Source organism: Berghia stephanieae, chromosome 2, assembly GCF_034508935.2.
Source record: "Berghia stephanieae isolate SIO BIC M18660-M18661 chromosome 2, UCSD_Bste_1.3, whole genome shotgun sequence".
Taxonomy (NCBI): domain Eukaryota; kingdom Metazoa; phylum Mollusca; class Gastropoda; order Nudibranchia; family Aeolidiidae; genus Berghia; species Berghia stephanieae.
In genome coordinates, this window is record NC_088361.1 from 7,269,641 (window position 1) to 7,284,640 (window position 15,000).

The 15,000-nt window shown below is 34.9% G+C and overlaps 1 protein-coding gene across 4 annotated transcripts in view; it reads right to left on the bottom strand.

Annotated features, from left to right (window-relative positions):
- The window catches only part of LOC144964242 (betaine--homocysteine S-methyltransferase 1-like), a 20,801-nt gene that overhangs the window by 4,962 nt on the left and 839 nt on the right, over positions 1 to 15,000 (bottom strand). For 2 of the 4 annotated variants that reach the window (XM_078898293.1, XM_078898292.1), the window contains exons 2-6: positions 11,037 to 11,106; positions 9,926 to 10,116; positions 6,623 to 6,817; positions 5,575 to 5,686; positions 2,349 to 2,527 (exon numbers count right to left, since the gene is read on the bottom strand). In XM_078898293.1, coding sequence (XP_078754419.1) covers positions 2,349 to 2,527; positions 5,575 to 5,686; positions 6,623 to 6,817; positions 9,926 to 10,116; positions 11,037 to 11,049 — 690 coding nt within the window. In that variant the 5' untranslated portion in view covers positions 11,050 to 11,106. The remainder of the gene's footprint in view (positions 1 to 2,348; positions 2,528 to 5,574; positions 5,687 to 6,622; positions 6,818 to 9,925; positions 10,117 to 11,036; positions 11,107 to 15,000) is intronic. The other 2 variants (XM_078898296.1, XM_078898294.1) reach the window with 1 other exon arrangement.

The window sequence follows — 15,000 nt, forward strand, 5'->3', positions numbered from 1 at the left end:
TTACATAAAATCTAACAGTTGCAGAAATAATAATATAAGACTAAATTATTATGAAAATCAGGCTCCGAATAATTCTCGTTTTGTTCATACCAGCGCAATAATTTGCTCTGGTCTAAAAATAGATAGACGTAACTTTTGATAAATTTTACCTTTTGTTCCATAAAATATCCATATCTAGACATTATTTGATGCATGATCGAGTATTTATGAATATGTGTTTCTTTTGCCACCTAACAGCCAAATTTTAAAGGTTATTTTCTTTCTATTATTTACATTGGAACGTGAGCTGTCAAGACAGGAACATGTGGTTTGCCATGTGCTTCTCGACCTTTGTTTACGTTTGGGGCACCAACTTTACTGTTCTCCGCAGTTTAATAGCCAGAGTTTGGTAATTGACTTTATCAATGGAGTTACTAAAGTCTAATAATATAGCATATGTTTGGAGTTGTTTATTCATGTTTTCTGTTAGGTTGTTGCAAGTTTTTATTCACAAAAGCGCTCCTTTCTGGAGCCATGCTATATATCATGATCACGACCACGATCACTACCACAATTCAAGTATAGAACAGAGCAGAGCAGAGAGAGAGAGAGAGAGAGAGAGAGAGAGAGAGAGAGAGAGAGAGAGAGAGAGAGAGAGAGAGAGAGAGAGTCCATAAATTGTCAGAATTAATCAAGATGTACAGCAAAGAATGATGTGAAAGAGGTTGCACCAAGTTGTATGTTCACCCAATCAGGTTCAGAGACAGACTCCAGCCGGTCCTAAAAGGCCTCGACAGCTAACCTCAGGAAAGGAAACATTTTTAGCCTTCAACAAACATATGGTTTTTTTTTAACACACTGCCATGGAAAAAGCTGACAACGAGGTATTGGCTTATCTTGCGCCGTTAAAATAATTCAAAGAGATCAAGATAAACTAGAAAAGGCTGCTGTTGAAATCTCTGAAGCCTCACAAGAAAATGTGTTCCACAGTCCTTTGTCTAATAAATATGATTTTTGTTGGATCCTAATCATCTAAAAATGTTAATATACGTCACCAAGAAAGTCTTTCATTTTCGAAATTAATAGTTACCAACATCACAATAATCACTACCACTATCACCACCACCACCTCATCATCATCATCATCATCATCATCATCATCATCATCATCATCATCATCATCATCGTCGTCGTCATCATCATCATCATCATCATCATCATTATCATCAACATCATCATCATCATCATCACCGCCACTACGATCACCACTACCTCATCATCATCCCCACCACCATTATAAATACTACTATCTCCATAATCACCCCATCATCATCATCATCATCATCATCATCATCACCATCACCATCATCACCATCATCATCATCATCATCATCATCATCATCATCATCATCATCATCATCATCATTACCACTACCACCACCACCACCACCACCACCACCACCACCACAAAATCATCATCAACATCATCCTGATCATCATCGTCTTCGTCATCATCATCATCATCATCATCATCATCATCATCATCATCATCATCATCATCATCATCACTACCAAGATTACCACCACCACCACCACCTCATCATCATCATCATCGTCATCATCATCATCATCATCATCATCATCATCATCATCACCATCATCACTACTATTATCACCACAATCACCTCATCATCTTCACCACGATGACGACCAACATAACACAAGTAAAACTAACACCAGCACCATCTCCTCCTCTCCCACCACCCCCCTTCCAGTCCTCATAATAAAGCTATACTACCGGCCCATAGGTCCTATATCACATATAGGCACATTTTTAACACTGATAAGCCAAAATAAGCCAAAATAAGCAACCGCTTACACGGGCTAAAAATAATATATTTTTAAAGCGCCGAATTGTCAACAAATATTTCATGGATTACGCCCCTTTGTTTTAATATAGCTCATATAGGCGGATTTTCATCTCCTATTTTACACTGTTAGAGGAATTTCTCAATGTGGTTCTATAACAACATCGATTAATAGTGGTCTCAAGTTACTTTGTACCAAATTTGGTGCTTTCATCACTAATTTGCACAATTTTACCCTAATTCCCCTAGCTATTATGGTCTCACACCTAGACTCATCACAACACTACCAAACAGCCAGCACCCAGCAAAATCAAGAACCACCTCTTCCAAGACACCTCCATACCAACAAAGACCTCTCTCATCTAAAACTACTGGCACAGGACAGAGAGAAATGGAGAACCATCTCTATAGAAATCGTTAGATCCACTTGAACAAAAACAGTTCACGGCAAGCGCCATTAGGACTACGACGCCTTATTAATAATAATAATTATGGTCTCACCTTACAAACAGCTCTCGCTTCCTTTAAAAGTGGCAACATGGTTTCGGGACCTCTACCACAGTTCAGGCCAACGACATCAGCACCTAGAGTCTCTAACTCCCTCAATGCTTTCGGGTAAGGAATTCCTTCTAAAGTCGTGTCCTGACAATGAGGAGAAAGGGTGACCACTACAGGTAGCCCTTCAAGGAAGAATTTCAATAAAAATCAAAAGCGTTGGCTTGTGACAGTTTGTATAATATTTGCAATTATGTACTAACTAGACAATCATTAAGTATCAATGGCTTTGTTTATACTCGTATGTGGATCCATTCAGATAAATTAATGACGAAAAGAAATGTATAATAAAATTACACCACCTGAAAATTACTAATGAATTTTAAAAAACGACTCTAACATTATTATCACCAAGCGCTTTCCTACCACAACCGCTACTTCTAATACTACTTATTCTACAATAGCAACAAATACTACAACTACAAGTAATATATACACTACTAATACTACTGCTACTACTAATATGATAATGCTACCACTACTACTATTACAACGTATATCAATAACCACTACTACTACTACTACTACTACTACTACTACTACTACTACTACTACTACTACTACTACTACAACTACAACTACAACTATACTACTACTACAGCTACAACAACAACAACTACTACTACTACTACTACTACTACTACTACTACTACTACGACGACGACGACGACGGCCACTACCACTACCGCCATCACCACTACTACGACTACAACTACAACTACTACTACTACTACTACTACTACTACTACTACTGCTACTACTACTACTACTACTACTACTACTACTAATAATAATAATAATAATAATAATAATAATAATAATAATAATAATAATAATAAAACTGCTACTACTACTAATTCCACATTAACACAAACTGCTTTTGTTCTATTGATACAAATGCTGTCACTATTGGTACCACTGCCACAATCTATCAATATCACGTTTTATTCTCTCCCTCCCTTTCTCTCCTCTGGGTCAGTCTCTCTCTATCTATCTATCTATCTATCTATCTATCTATCTATCTATCTATCTATCTAGCTAGCTCGCTATCACTCTATCCCACTTCCTTTCTCTCAATTTGTCAGTTACTCACTTACTTAAACCCATCTCTCCCCCTCTCCTTCTTCTTCTTCTCTTCTTCTTCTCTCTTCTTCCTTCTTCTCCTTCTCTCTCTCTTCTTCTTTTCTTCTCTCTCTCTCTCTCTTTCTTCTTCTCTTCTCTCTCTCTCTCTCTTCTCTCTCTTCTCCTCTCTCTTCTCTCTCTCTCTCTCTCTCTCTCTCTCCCTCTCTCTCTCTCCCTCCCTCCCCCCTACTCCTCTCTTCCTCTCCTCTTTCTCTCCCCACGTAGCCTCTCTCCCTCCTCTCCCTCCCTCTCTCTCTCTCTCTCTCTCTCTCTCTCTCATTTATCTTATCGGAATGAATTTGTCAACAGGGCGATATATAGCTATCAGCGCTATTTTTATTTTGTATGAGGAAGTGATAAAAGACCGATGGATGATAATGACAACTTGCTAAAATATGGTGTTCATTATATTATTATAAAGTAATAGGATATCAAAGAATTAGTAAAATCGTGTTGCTGGGTTTTCGTTTCAACAATTAGTACAACTTACAAAAATAGAACAAGTAGTCTTGAAATAATATTATATACATATTTTTTTTAACTTTTGAAAGTGTGTTTCCTCCGTTTTAACAAACGGGTCCTTTGTTTTGTTTTTGTTTTTAAGGGTTTTACGGCGCTTGCAACTCACTTAGGTTATATCAGCGCCAGTAAAAAGGAAGAAAATGGGATAGTCGAAAGTTCTAGAATTACAATTAAAGCACCCAAGAGAGAGAGAGAGAGAGAGAGAGAGAGAGAGAGAGAGAGAGAGAGAGATAGTAAGACAAAGGGGAATTGGGAACAAATAGGGATCAGATGTAGATTCCAAGAGCATACCATCAATGTACTTAGTCTGATATCACTTATAAGTCTCACCCAGACACAAACACATCCAACAAAGAGGAATACACTCAAATGCTTACATTGCATTATACATTAAAAATAACAAATATAATAATACATAACAGGAGAGATGATGTACAAGGAAAAAAATATCATCTCCCAAAACAAAAACTATGCATTTGACTATTTCCCTCCCAGCCAAGGACTCCGGCCAGAGTCGGGACAAACCAAGCAATCTCATACCAAGACAAAGACAGAAAGCATGTTGGAAAACAGATATAAGGAGATAGAAGACACGGTGAGTACCTCCCTGCCCACTGTGGATGTAGGGAACCCCACCCAGAACGGATCCTTTATAAAGAGTTGACTTAAGATATTTTACTATATTATAGTTTATTCGAGTGCGATTCGGAACGAGAATCCGTATTCGCCGTTCTGTTATGGACATTTAATTGTCATACATTTTTCTTCTTCTTGGATCTCTATTTGGGATGATTGAAACCAAAATAAATTGCAGATCTTTGTTAGCTCATGAACATCAGAAAAAGAAAAATAGAGACTGGAAGAACGTGAAGCGGCTTAGATCTACTCAGAATAGATGGATTTTAAAGAGGTTTGTAAATTACGGTCTTCACCAATTTTGAGAGGGCGTGACTTCTTTCTGTTTACTATAAAGAACTTTATCGCGCTTGATGCACTTTGGCTATTTCAACGGCAGTAAAAAGAATCAAGATTCTACAGTTATAGATAAAGAGATTGTGTTGACCAGCGCTTCAAAATATCGACAAATAGCAGTCCATGCAAAGAAAATAAATAGATTCAAGAGCAATCTATCGTTCCCCGGTACGAAACCCTTCAAATGTCCCTTTCACTCACAGACACAGTATCGCTGACATACCTAAGGGTAAATAATACTGATTTGTTCAAAAATATATCTCACAATTTACAGTAAAAACAAGTTGGAAACATTTCCCTTTTAAATCTGTCTTCTAACATCATCAGTATCTGTAGCAGCAGCAGCAGCATCAATATCATCAGCAGCAACAACGCCATCACCATCATCAGCATCGTTTCTAAATCATCGTCAACATCGTCATCATTATCTTTTAGTATTTTCGTAAATTTACGTGTACTATTATGAAAAAAATGTTATCTCCCACACTAAAATACACCCTACTTTTTTTTATGGATAATGTTTATATAGAGAGCACAGTCTTATTATTTTATTTACCCTGTCCATATTTCTTAATTGATTCCAGTGCTAGCTTAGCTTCGGAAAATTCAATGAAAGTTTCAGCAATAACAAAGTCAACCTTTGCCTCAACAATCCATTCCATTTGTTCCTGGAATAACAGAGAAAATGCTTTTATTAATAGTAGCTTAACCAAAATTGATCTAAAATCTGATCTGATCAGGGCAAGAACGGAGGCACTGTAAAGTGCTTTGAAAACTATAAAACCATGACTATTGTATCTACTAATCTATTTCTGAGTGTTTTCTTTTTGTTTTTGTAAAAGAGTGATTGCTTATGTATTTGTTGACGTGTTTTGAGCTATTTTAAGCACGTTTTTTTATTTCTTTTATAAAGGGTGGAAAATATTCATCTTATTAGGTACGGTAATATCTGCAAATGAGCGGGATTCGAATCTAAAATTAGACTCCCATAAGACTCAATCACTTTGTGACTCAGTCCCTTACCAATCAGTGATCGGATAACTGGGATATAAGATTTCATAAAATGAGTTTTGGATAGACTGATGTCCCATTTAGAGATCAGTCCTATGCATGACACTTTGGCAGCAAAACGCGTTCCATGTAAAATGTTCTGATATCATGAATAAAACATGTATACTTCTTGTCTTAGTAGAACATCAGAACAAGCCTCGCCTTTGAGTTTACCCTAAGTGCATACTTGCAAGTCTGATAACCGAACACAATTGTGGATTTGATTTAATATTGTTGTAATGGACGATGTTTTACGTTATTTTGAGAGTATTTCCATTACAACAATGAGCTCATAGCAATTTGGGTTATTAGACTTCCAAATATGTTCACGTTGATATTGCCTAAAATTTAAATTTATGAAACTTGTTTAACACAATATTGATTTGCCAATTGGATATCTGCTGTCATAAAACAAAATAAAAAAATATATCTAAAAATAACATTCTTTTTCTCTCCGAGATTAAGTATAATATGTAAAGATGACATCAGAATATGTTAATTTAATTATGTAAATCGATTTATTTAATGCAAACGAGGAAGTTGTATCGTCCCACCTTAAAGATAGCTTGTGATTTGGCCACGCAGGTTGGATCAGAGGGGTCATAACACGTTGTGTTGCAAATATTTCCGGCCACAAGACAGCCTCTGGCATCAGCCACGTCTTTTGCGATCTGTAAAGCTCTCCGATTCAATTCTTTTAGATCCACTTCTCTGCCAATTGATTTGAGCTTTTCCCTGTGACCGTAGTACTAGAATTGGCAAGAACGAGGAAAAAAATTTGAGCTTTTATATAGAGCAATATCCACTGAACGTGCACAAATTGCTTTACAAGTGTTCCCTAGCAAACAGCAGCAAATAAACATGTAGGATGCGATATTACATTTTTTTTTCAAGAGACAACGCTGTTAACGGCCAGATGCTCTTTTTAAACCCGAGTACGGCGAGAGAATGTGGGTAAAGAGCCTTTTCCAAGGCCTCAACAATGCGCCGCTCAGAGTGTGGCTCGAACCCAGGAAGGTCCAAAGGCTAGTGTCATACCAGATGAACACATAACCGCACAATAAGCAGTGATATATCTTATTCATTGGAGTAGGAATCAACGCTGTGTTAATATGTACTTTCAGCACAGATCGTCCATTATGACATGTGCTAAACTCAAAGAAGATTGTTTGTTTGTTGTTTGTTTGTTTGTTTTTAAGGGTTTTACGGCACTTGCAACACATTAAGGTCATATCAGCGCCAGTAAAAAGGAAGAAAATGGGATAGTAAAAAGTTCTAGAATTACAATTTAAGCACCCAAAGAAAAGGTAAGACAAAGGGGAATTGATTCAAATAAGAAACAGGTGTAGATTCCAAGAGCACACTATCAAAGTACATAGTTTGAGATCACTAAAAGTTTCATCCAGACTCAAGCACAGGTCCCCACTAAGAGGAATACACGGAAATGTTTTACAAATCGTATATAATATAAAGAAAATATAATACAATGCATAATAGACAGATGATTTACAAGGAAAAAAAATATCATCTCCCAAAACTAACAATACATTTGACTGTTTCCATCTCAGCTAGAGTATCCGGCCTAGGCCAGGACAAAACCAAGTAATCTCATTCCAGACAAAGACAGAGAGTGAGTTGGAAGACAGATATAAGGGGATAGAAGACACAGTAAGTGCCTCCCTGCCCACTATGGGAGGCCAGGAACCCCACCCAGAAACTCAAAGAAGAATTTACTATACTACACAATTGCGACATTTTATGTTTGGCTTAGAAGCCAACCGCAAGCACCAATAATTAAAATTGAGTCCAATATATTTGATTGCTGCTTCCGAGTAAGATCACAAAACTACGATTTTAAAATTTGAAATGCCTAAAGATAAAAAAACAAAATGCTTTTTGAAAAACATGAAATTATAATTGATTACTATACTAATCACCGTGTCTACATTCACTCATGGAATAAATACACTGCTATGGTAGGATTTTTGTAACACAAAACAAAGTAGTTAATTGATTAGTCGGTAAATTCAAGCAAATGGCATTTTCTATTCCATGGTCCGCTTGGAAAAATATCAAGCTCTGTATGGTAACACGTGCTCCAAATAGAAAATTTTAAAAAGGAAATATGACTTTCAAAATTATATAGATCTAGCTAGATCCCGTATGAAAAATGATAAACTCATGCAAATTACTTGGCCCTTGTGGAATTATAACCGAATTTTTAAACCAATGTAAAGCACATTGAGCGTTATATAATTTTGCAAATGCCCTATAAAAATGCCATCTATTATTATTATTATTATTATTATTATATTATTATTATTATTATTATTATTATTATTATTATTATTATTATTATTACTATTATTATTACTATTATTATTATATTATTATTATTATTATATTATATTATTATTATTATTATTATTATTATTATTATTATATTATTATTATTATTATTATCATTATTATTATTATATTGTATTATTATTATTATAATAATAATAATAATAATAATAATAATAATAATAATAATATAATAATAATAATAATAATAATAACAATAATAATAATAAAAATAATGATAATAATAATAATGATAATATTATTATGATTATTATGTTCTCTTCTTCTTCTTCTTCTTCTTCTTCTTCTTCTTCTTCTTCTTCTTCTTCTTCTTCTTCTTCTTCTTCTTCTTCTTCTTATTATTATTATTATTATTATTATTATTATTATTATTATTATTATTATTATCATTGTTATTATTATCATTATTATTATTATTATTATTATTATTATTATTATTATTATTATTATTATTATTATTATTATTATTATTAATATTATTATTATTATTATTAAGAGAATGCCTTTATATCTATATGTTTAAAAATTGTAACCAAATGCACGATACATCTTTTTTTCCCAAGGTGATACGGTATTTGTGATTCATCGCCTCAAGACGGTATAAAAATCAGAGTGAAGTTGATGAAATAAAATGTGTTTTAAAGTGGAAACGATGAGAAACCTGACATTTTAGATTTTGACCAAAAAAATGACACTATTTATTATTCAATCTTTGCAATAAAACATATAAACTTAATTGAAGTCAAATAGTAAGATGATAAAATCAATGACCATGACGTGTACTATGAATGGGCAGGTCTGATTACCCGAATTGTTATGGTATCATTGTTGTCATGGAAATACTCTCAAACCAATGCAAAATAATCACCATTACAACAATGTTAAAACGAGCCCATAACGGAGTTCGGTTATCAGACCTGCAAATCGCCAATTGAAGATGTCCTGCGTCGCGCTGCAAGATTTGTCTTCAATGACTACAGACAGTCCCCAAAGCAACGTAACAAACATGATCACACAGCTTGGATTGACTCCCTTACAAGACAGACGGAAAGAACAACGACTAACTCTCATGTTCAAAATTACAAACAAATTGACGGCCATCTCACCAGAACAACTAAACATACAACGAAAGTCATGCATACAAAGAAAACCCCCCTCAAAAACACACAAAATACCAATCTGCAAAATCAAACATTTTCAAGTATTCATTTGTTTCCCGCACTATCAAAGACCGGAACGCTCTTCCCGTATCACGTGTGAACACAAAAGATTTAGAAACATTCAAATTCAAGAGAAAATTATCAAAATTCTTCAACCTAAATACCAACAACTCTCTCCGCCCTCGAATACAATACTCAGAATTGAGTCGACTTCGATTAACATTCAGATTCAGAATATTATGTGTACGTCGCTCCGACATTATACCGGATAAATATGAAAATCCATTAAAAGTGACATTTAAAACAATCAAATCTGTAGTAATAATATACCGTAAAGGCCTCGATAACGTCACTTCCTGCCAAAGCAAACTCCTCAGACAATGCTTTTACTCGTTCTGGGTAGTCTATCACCACTTCCGGTGTGAAATCGCCACTGCACACGAATCCTCGTCTTTCCAGTTCCCACATGTATCCTTCCGCACATACAATATTTTCACCATCTCGAAGACGTTCTTTTAGTCCTGTTGACAAGATAAAGAAACTAGGAGTTTATTTTGAAAGATTCCTGTACCGAATAGGTCACAGGTAGACAAAAATGAAAATTCAGCTGCGAATAATTCGAAACTATTATATGTCCTTCTAATGGGTGTCTTACAATAATATCTCGCCAATGTTTTGTCCTCAAATGTGTATTCATACCTGCGCCGACTGAGAATAGTGTTTGAATGCGGCATTACTCGATAGTCTAGAAGAGAAAAAAGAAGTATATACATGATGTTCAAACTGAACTATGCTAACGTATATTGTGACAAAATACAAACTACTGCTACTGTAGTCATTAGTGCTCATAAAAATTGATGGAAGACTCCATAGTTTTATATATAATGAATTTATGTTCGGTGGATGTGAAGATGATGATATCAGAAGACCACAAAGGGAGATAAGAACTGGAAGTTAAATGTTCTCCAATCTAATCGCTCAGATCGATAGTATGGTATTTTTGGATAAAAAGATGGAGCACACACTTTGAAGAAAAATGCGATGAAAACAATCTGCTTTGAAATTAACTCAGGAAGGGATTGCAAATGTGAGACTAACAATGAATCATAATCATTTATAACTTCACCTAATGAAATTTATAAGGAAACGAAAATGAGGGAATCAAAGTCGATTTTACGTGTAGATAAACAGAGGAAAAAATCGATAACCCTTCAAATTAGGTCTGCTTAGCCGTAGTAAATATAGTGGTGACTATCAATCTTTTGGAACTTTGTATAATATATTATATTATAGGTCGACTTTTGTTGATGTAAAATGTATTATTGAAAACATCGGCTTGACCATGTGGTTATAAGTGATACTGTGGAGGAGAATTTAATGACATATTTCAATAAACAACAATTTATATAATTAAAGGACATCGAAGAACAATATTACTAACTTTTGACAGGCATCTTGGAATAAGCAGGATATTGTTTTTATGTCACTGAGTTCTATATCACAGGATGTCACTGTAGAGTTTGGAGAGAAAGTGACAAGTCGAATGAAAATTCAAACAGTAGAAATTAAGTTTCATTAACTTTCCATCGCCCACTCTAACAATGATAGGCTATTATAAAGCCTGGAATAAAATAAAAAAGAAAATTATTATTTATATTTCTGGCAGGTCCCAAAATGCCATTGCCATCGAGGTTGGATATACAAGAAATTGTGGTTTTAACGACCTGCTAACTGTCGTATTATGGAATGATACGTACTTTAAAAATAATAAAAATTGGCGGCTAGAAAACTCGTCCTTCAAATATCGATCGACTTAAACTATTCCTTATATACATCGTCCTGGTTGCAATTGCTTGGGACCTACAAGAAAGTAAGGGCACCTCGTCGTCAAGGATTAAAGAAAAAAAGTAAATTACTCATTCAAACATATAATTCAGAAAAGTGAGTAGAGCAGGCACTTATGTTGGTAACAACGCGAGATGAAGTGAATAAGAAAGTGCCAGAAGACAATAGAGAATAAAAAGTTTTAGAGAATAACATTTGGAGAATAAATTTTTATTCTCTATTGTCTTCTGGCACTTTCCTACTCACTTCATCTCTTGTCATTCGAATTTATTATTATAATGCTGCGTTAACATATTGGAAACAGTTCGTTTCAAAATATAAACTGTGAAGAGAATAACAATACAATACAAAACTACACCTAATAAGAGCTAAATTAGACCAATAGTGTGGCCTTTGGAGGCCTGTCACAGTGATAAATAATTGATAGAAAGTACATGATATAAATGATAAAACAAACATAAATTATTCATTGAATTCAAAAGTTAAGGTGACCTAATTCCTTAACAACACAGGTCTTCAACACATTGGCATTGTTTTGTTTGGTTTTAAGGGTTCTGTGGCGCTTGCAACAAATTTAGGTAATTTCAAAGCCAGTAAAAAGGAAGAAAATGGAAAAGTCAAAAGATTATAGATTTACAATTAAAGCAGCCAAGAAAAAGTAAGACAAAGCAGAATGGCATAAATAGGGAACATATGTAGGTATTTAGTTTGAGATCACCTAAAAGTCTCATCCAGGCACAAGCACAGGATTCCACTAAGAGGAACAAACTCAAATATGTACATTATACATTGAAAACAACATAATATAACAATGCATAACAGAGAGATGATTTACAAGGAAAAAGTATCATCTTCAAAAACTATATATAGATATTTGACTGTTTCAATCACAGTCAAGGACTGGCCAGGGGTAGGACAAAGCCAATTAATCCCATTCCATGACATAGACAGAAAGCAACTCGGAAAACAAACATAAGAGGATAGAAGAAAACACCGTGACCTCCTGCCCACCATGGGAGGTCAAAGACTCCACCCAGAACATTGATATTCCTCGCAGTTCTTGAACAAGTGTGGAGAGAGTTCCAAATATATCTGGTTCTGAAAATTAAATAGTAGGCACGTATTGAGGTTGAACACCGGTCTTTGAAGAATTTGAAGACCCCACTGCTTGTTGACGTCAAAACCGCCAAGTGAAAATTCTAATCTTTCCCAATAAGACGGATAATATAATTCAACGACAGACTTAGTGGCCTCCTTTGGACGTTCTCCACAGCTATGGACTGTCTTTTATACATCGCGCTCCGTATGAAAATAGCATTCTCCAAATAGGTATTCCTAAAACTATGCTGGAAGTGGCTGAAGAAGTTGTTGCTTTCAAAATATATAATGCAAAATATAAGCTTTTATGAAATATTTCATTAATTTGATTTACTGGTCTTTAGATGCCTGGGTCTCCTTCATCGCCCTTTTAAAAAAAGCTTTCACATTTGCAATGTTCCAATTAAATGGTAGAACTCATTCAGTAAAGTATTTATTGAATATAATAAACACTGATGTAGTTATTTCTAAAGACAATTCCTTTAATAATTTAGGATGAAGATTATCAGGTCCCATGCTTTTTGAACAATCAAGCCTGCACGGTTTTTATTTTTAAAGATGTGTTCTTTAGAAATCAACACATCTGACAAAGACCTATTATTGTTTCTATCAATTAAATTAGGTATGTTATCTATAGTCTCATTAACAAAAACATTTAAAAAGAAATCATTCAGCACAACTGCTTTTCCTTATCATCATATACGATTCGACCGTCTTCTTTAACAAATGCTGTAATTCCAAAAATCATGCCGTAAAAAATCATCCTTTACCTGTAATATTGTGTCAGATTTCAATTTTGTTTTAACTATCCAAATTATGTCCCTCGGCGCATAGATAGGTGAGTCCTTGAAAAAGACTTTACTCACATTCTCTCACCATACTCAGATGTAAAATGAGTACCTGGCCATTAACAGCGTTGTCTGTCGGAAAAATTGTAATATCACCAAACAGGTGTCTCCTTCTAAACGTTACGTCTTGTTGGCCAGGGAACCTTTGTATAGCGCTTTGAGCAAGTTTAGTTGATATTGCGCTACGTATCAGCTGATGTTATTTCTTTTTTTTAATTAAAAAAAAATCTACTCATAAAATCCGCCAGCGGATATATCTACCAACACACAAAACAAACTATGCGTAACCTTAAACGTTTATAGTCGTGATTAATTGATGCTGTGCGCTTAGGTATTTTGCTCACAACATTCCGCCAGCCGGAAATAACGCACCAACACACAAAACTGTGTAACCACGACCGTTTATTGTCTGATTAATACAATTTAGTGATATGTATTCATAAAAATGGCTGGCTAAAAACAAGAACAAAGAGCTGAGTAATGTCAATTTCGTTCGTTCCATACTATTATGAGGGTAACGCGTGTTGATATCATTTCAAGGCCCGATGGTTTCTATGGAACACATTGCCAGCAAATGTCGTTGAAGCGCCGAGTGTCAATGCTTTCAATAATAGATTAGATGCTGTGATGGAAAGTTATATGCATAGTGTAGAAGTGCCTCCCACCCAAAATAGCTATGATAAAAAGATCAGTAGAGAAAGTGTAGTGTAGGCTAGCCCCTGATCACAAGATCAGGTAGGGAAATGCATTAGATCAGTTGTGAACAAAACATTCAGTGACTGGAAAGACTCGGGGACAGGCCATTGGCCTAATCAAGCGACGTCGATACCTTCTATTCTATTCTATTCTATGATGAGTGAACAAAACACACAAAAGCACACCTTTATAAAAACAAGCCACAGCACAGATTGGCATCCGGAAGTATAACGGATTAACACACAAAACTATGAGTAACCATGAACTTTTATAGATAGTATGCGCTTGACTAAAAAGCTCACAACATTGTCATCCGAAAGTATAACGGAAAACTTTGTGTAACCATGAACTTGTATAGTCTGGATAATGCATTTCAGTGAAAAATACTCCAAAACGTGGATGGCTAAAAATACAAAACAACGAAAAACAACGACTCGAGTGATGTCAACTTCATTCTATCTATAGGCTGGTTAATACAGTTTAGAGAGAATGACTCATAAACATGGATGGCAAAAAGCAATAACAAAGACCCGAGTGACGTCAATTTCATACTACCTATTACTTGGTCACCAATCAAGGGATTGAATTTGATTGCGAATGTATTCACTCAATAGTTATTCTAAGGGTAGCTTTCATTTAGTTTTTAAAAAACTAGACAATAGATGCAACGGATTGCATCCTTCGTAAATTGGCAGTCACCAAAATATGACGTCAAAATACAAGACCAGACCAAAAAAATTTTTTTTTTTTAAAGAAAGCAAACCGTGAGTTCAATAGTTCAACCAATGGAATCGGCTGTTTCCTTGAGCAATATTAACGACAACTCACTAGGCAACCTTAAATTGACGTCACAATGCAAGTGTCAGGTTTTAAGTTAACCAAAGTATTGCTTGGATCCATGTGTAGCAAGTTTTAAGC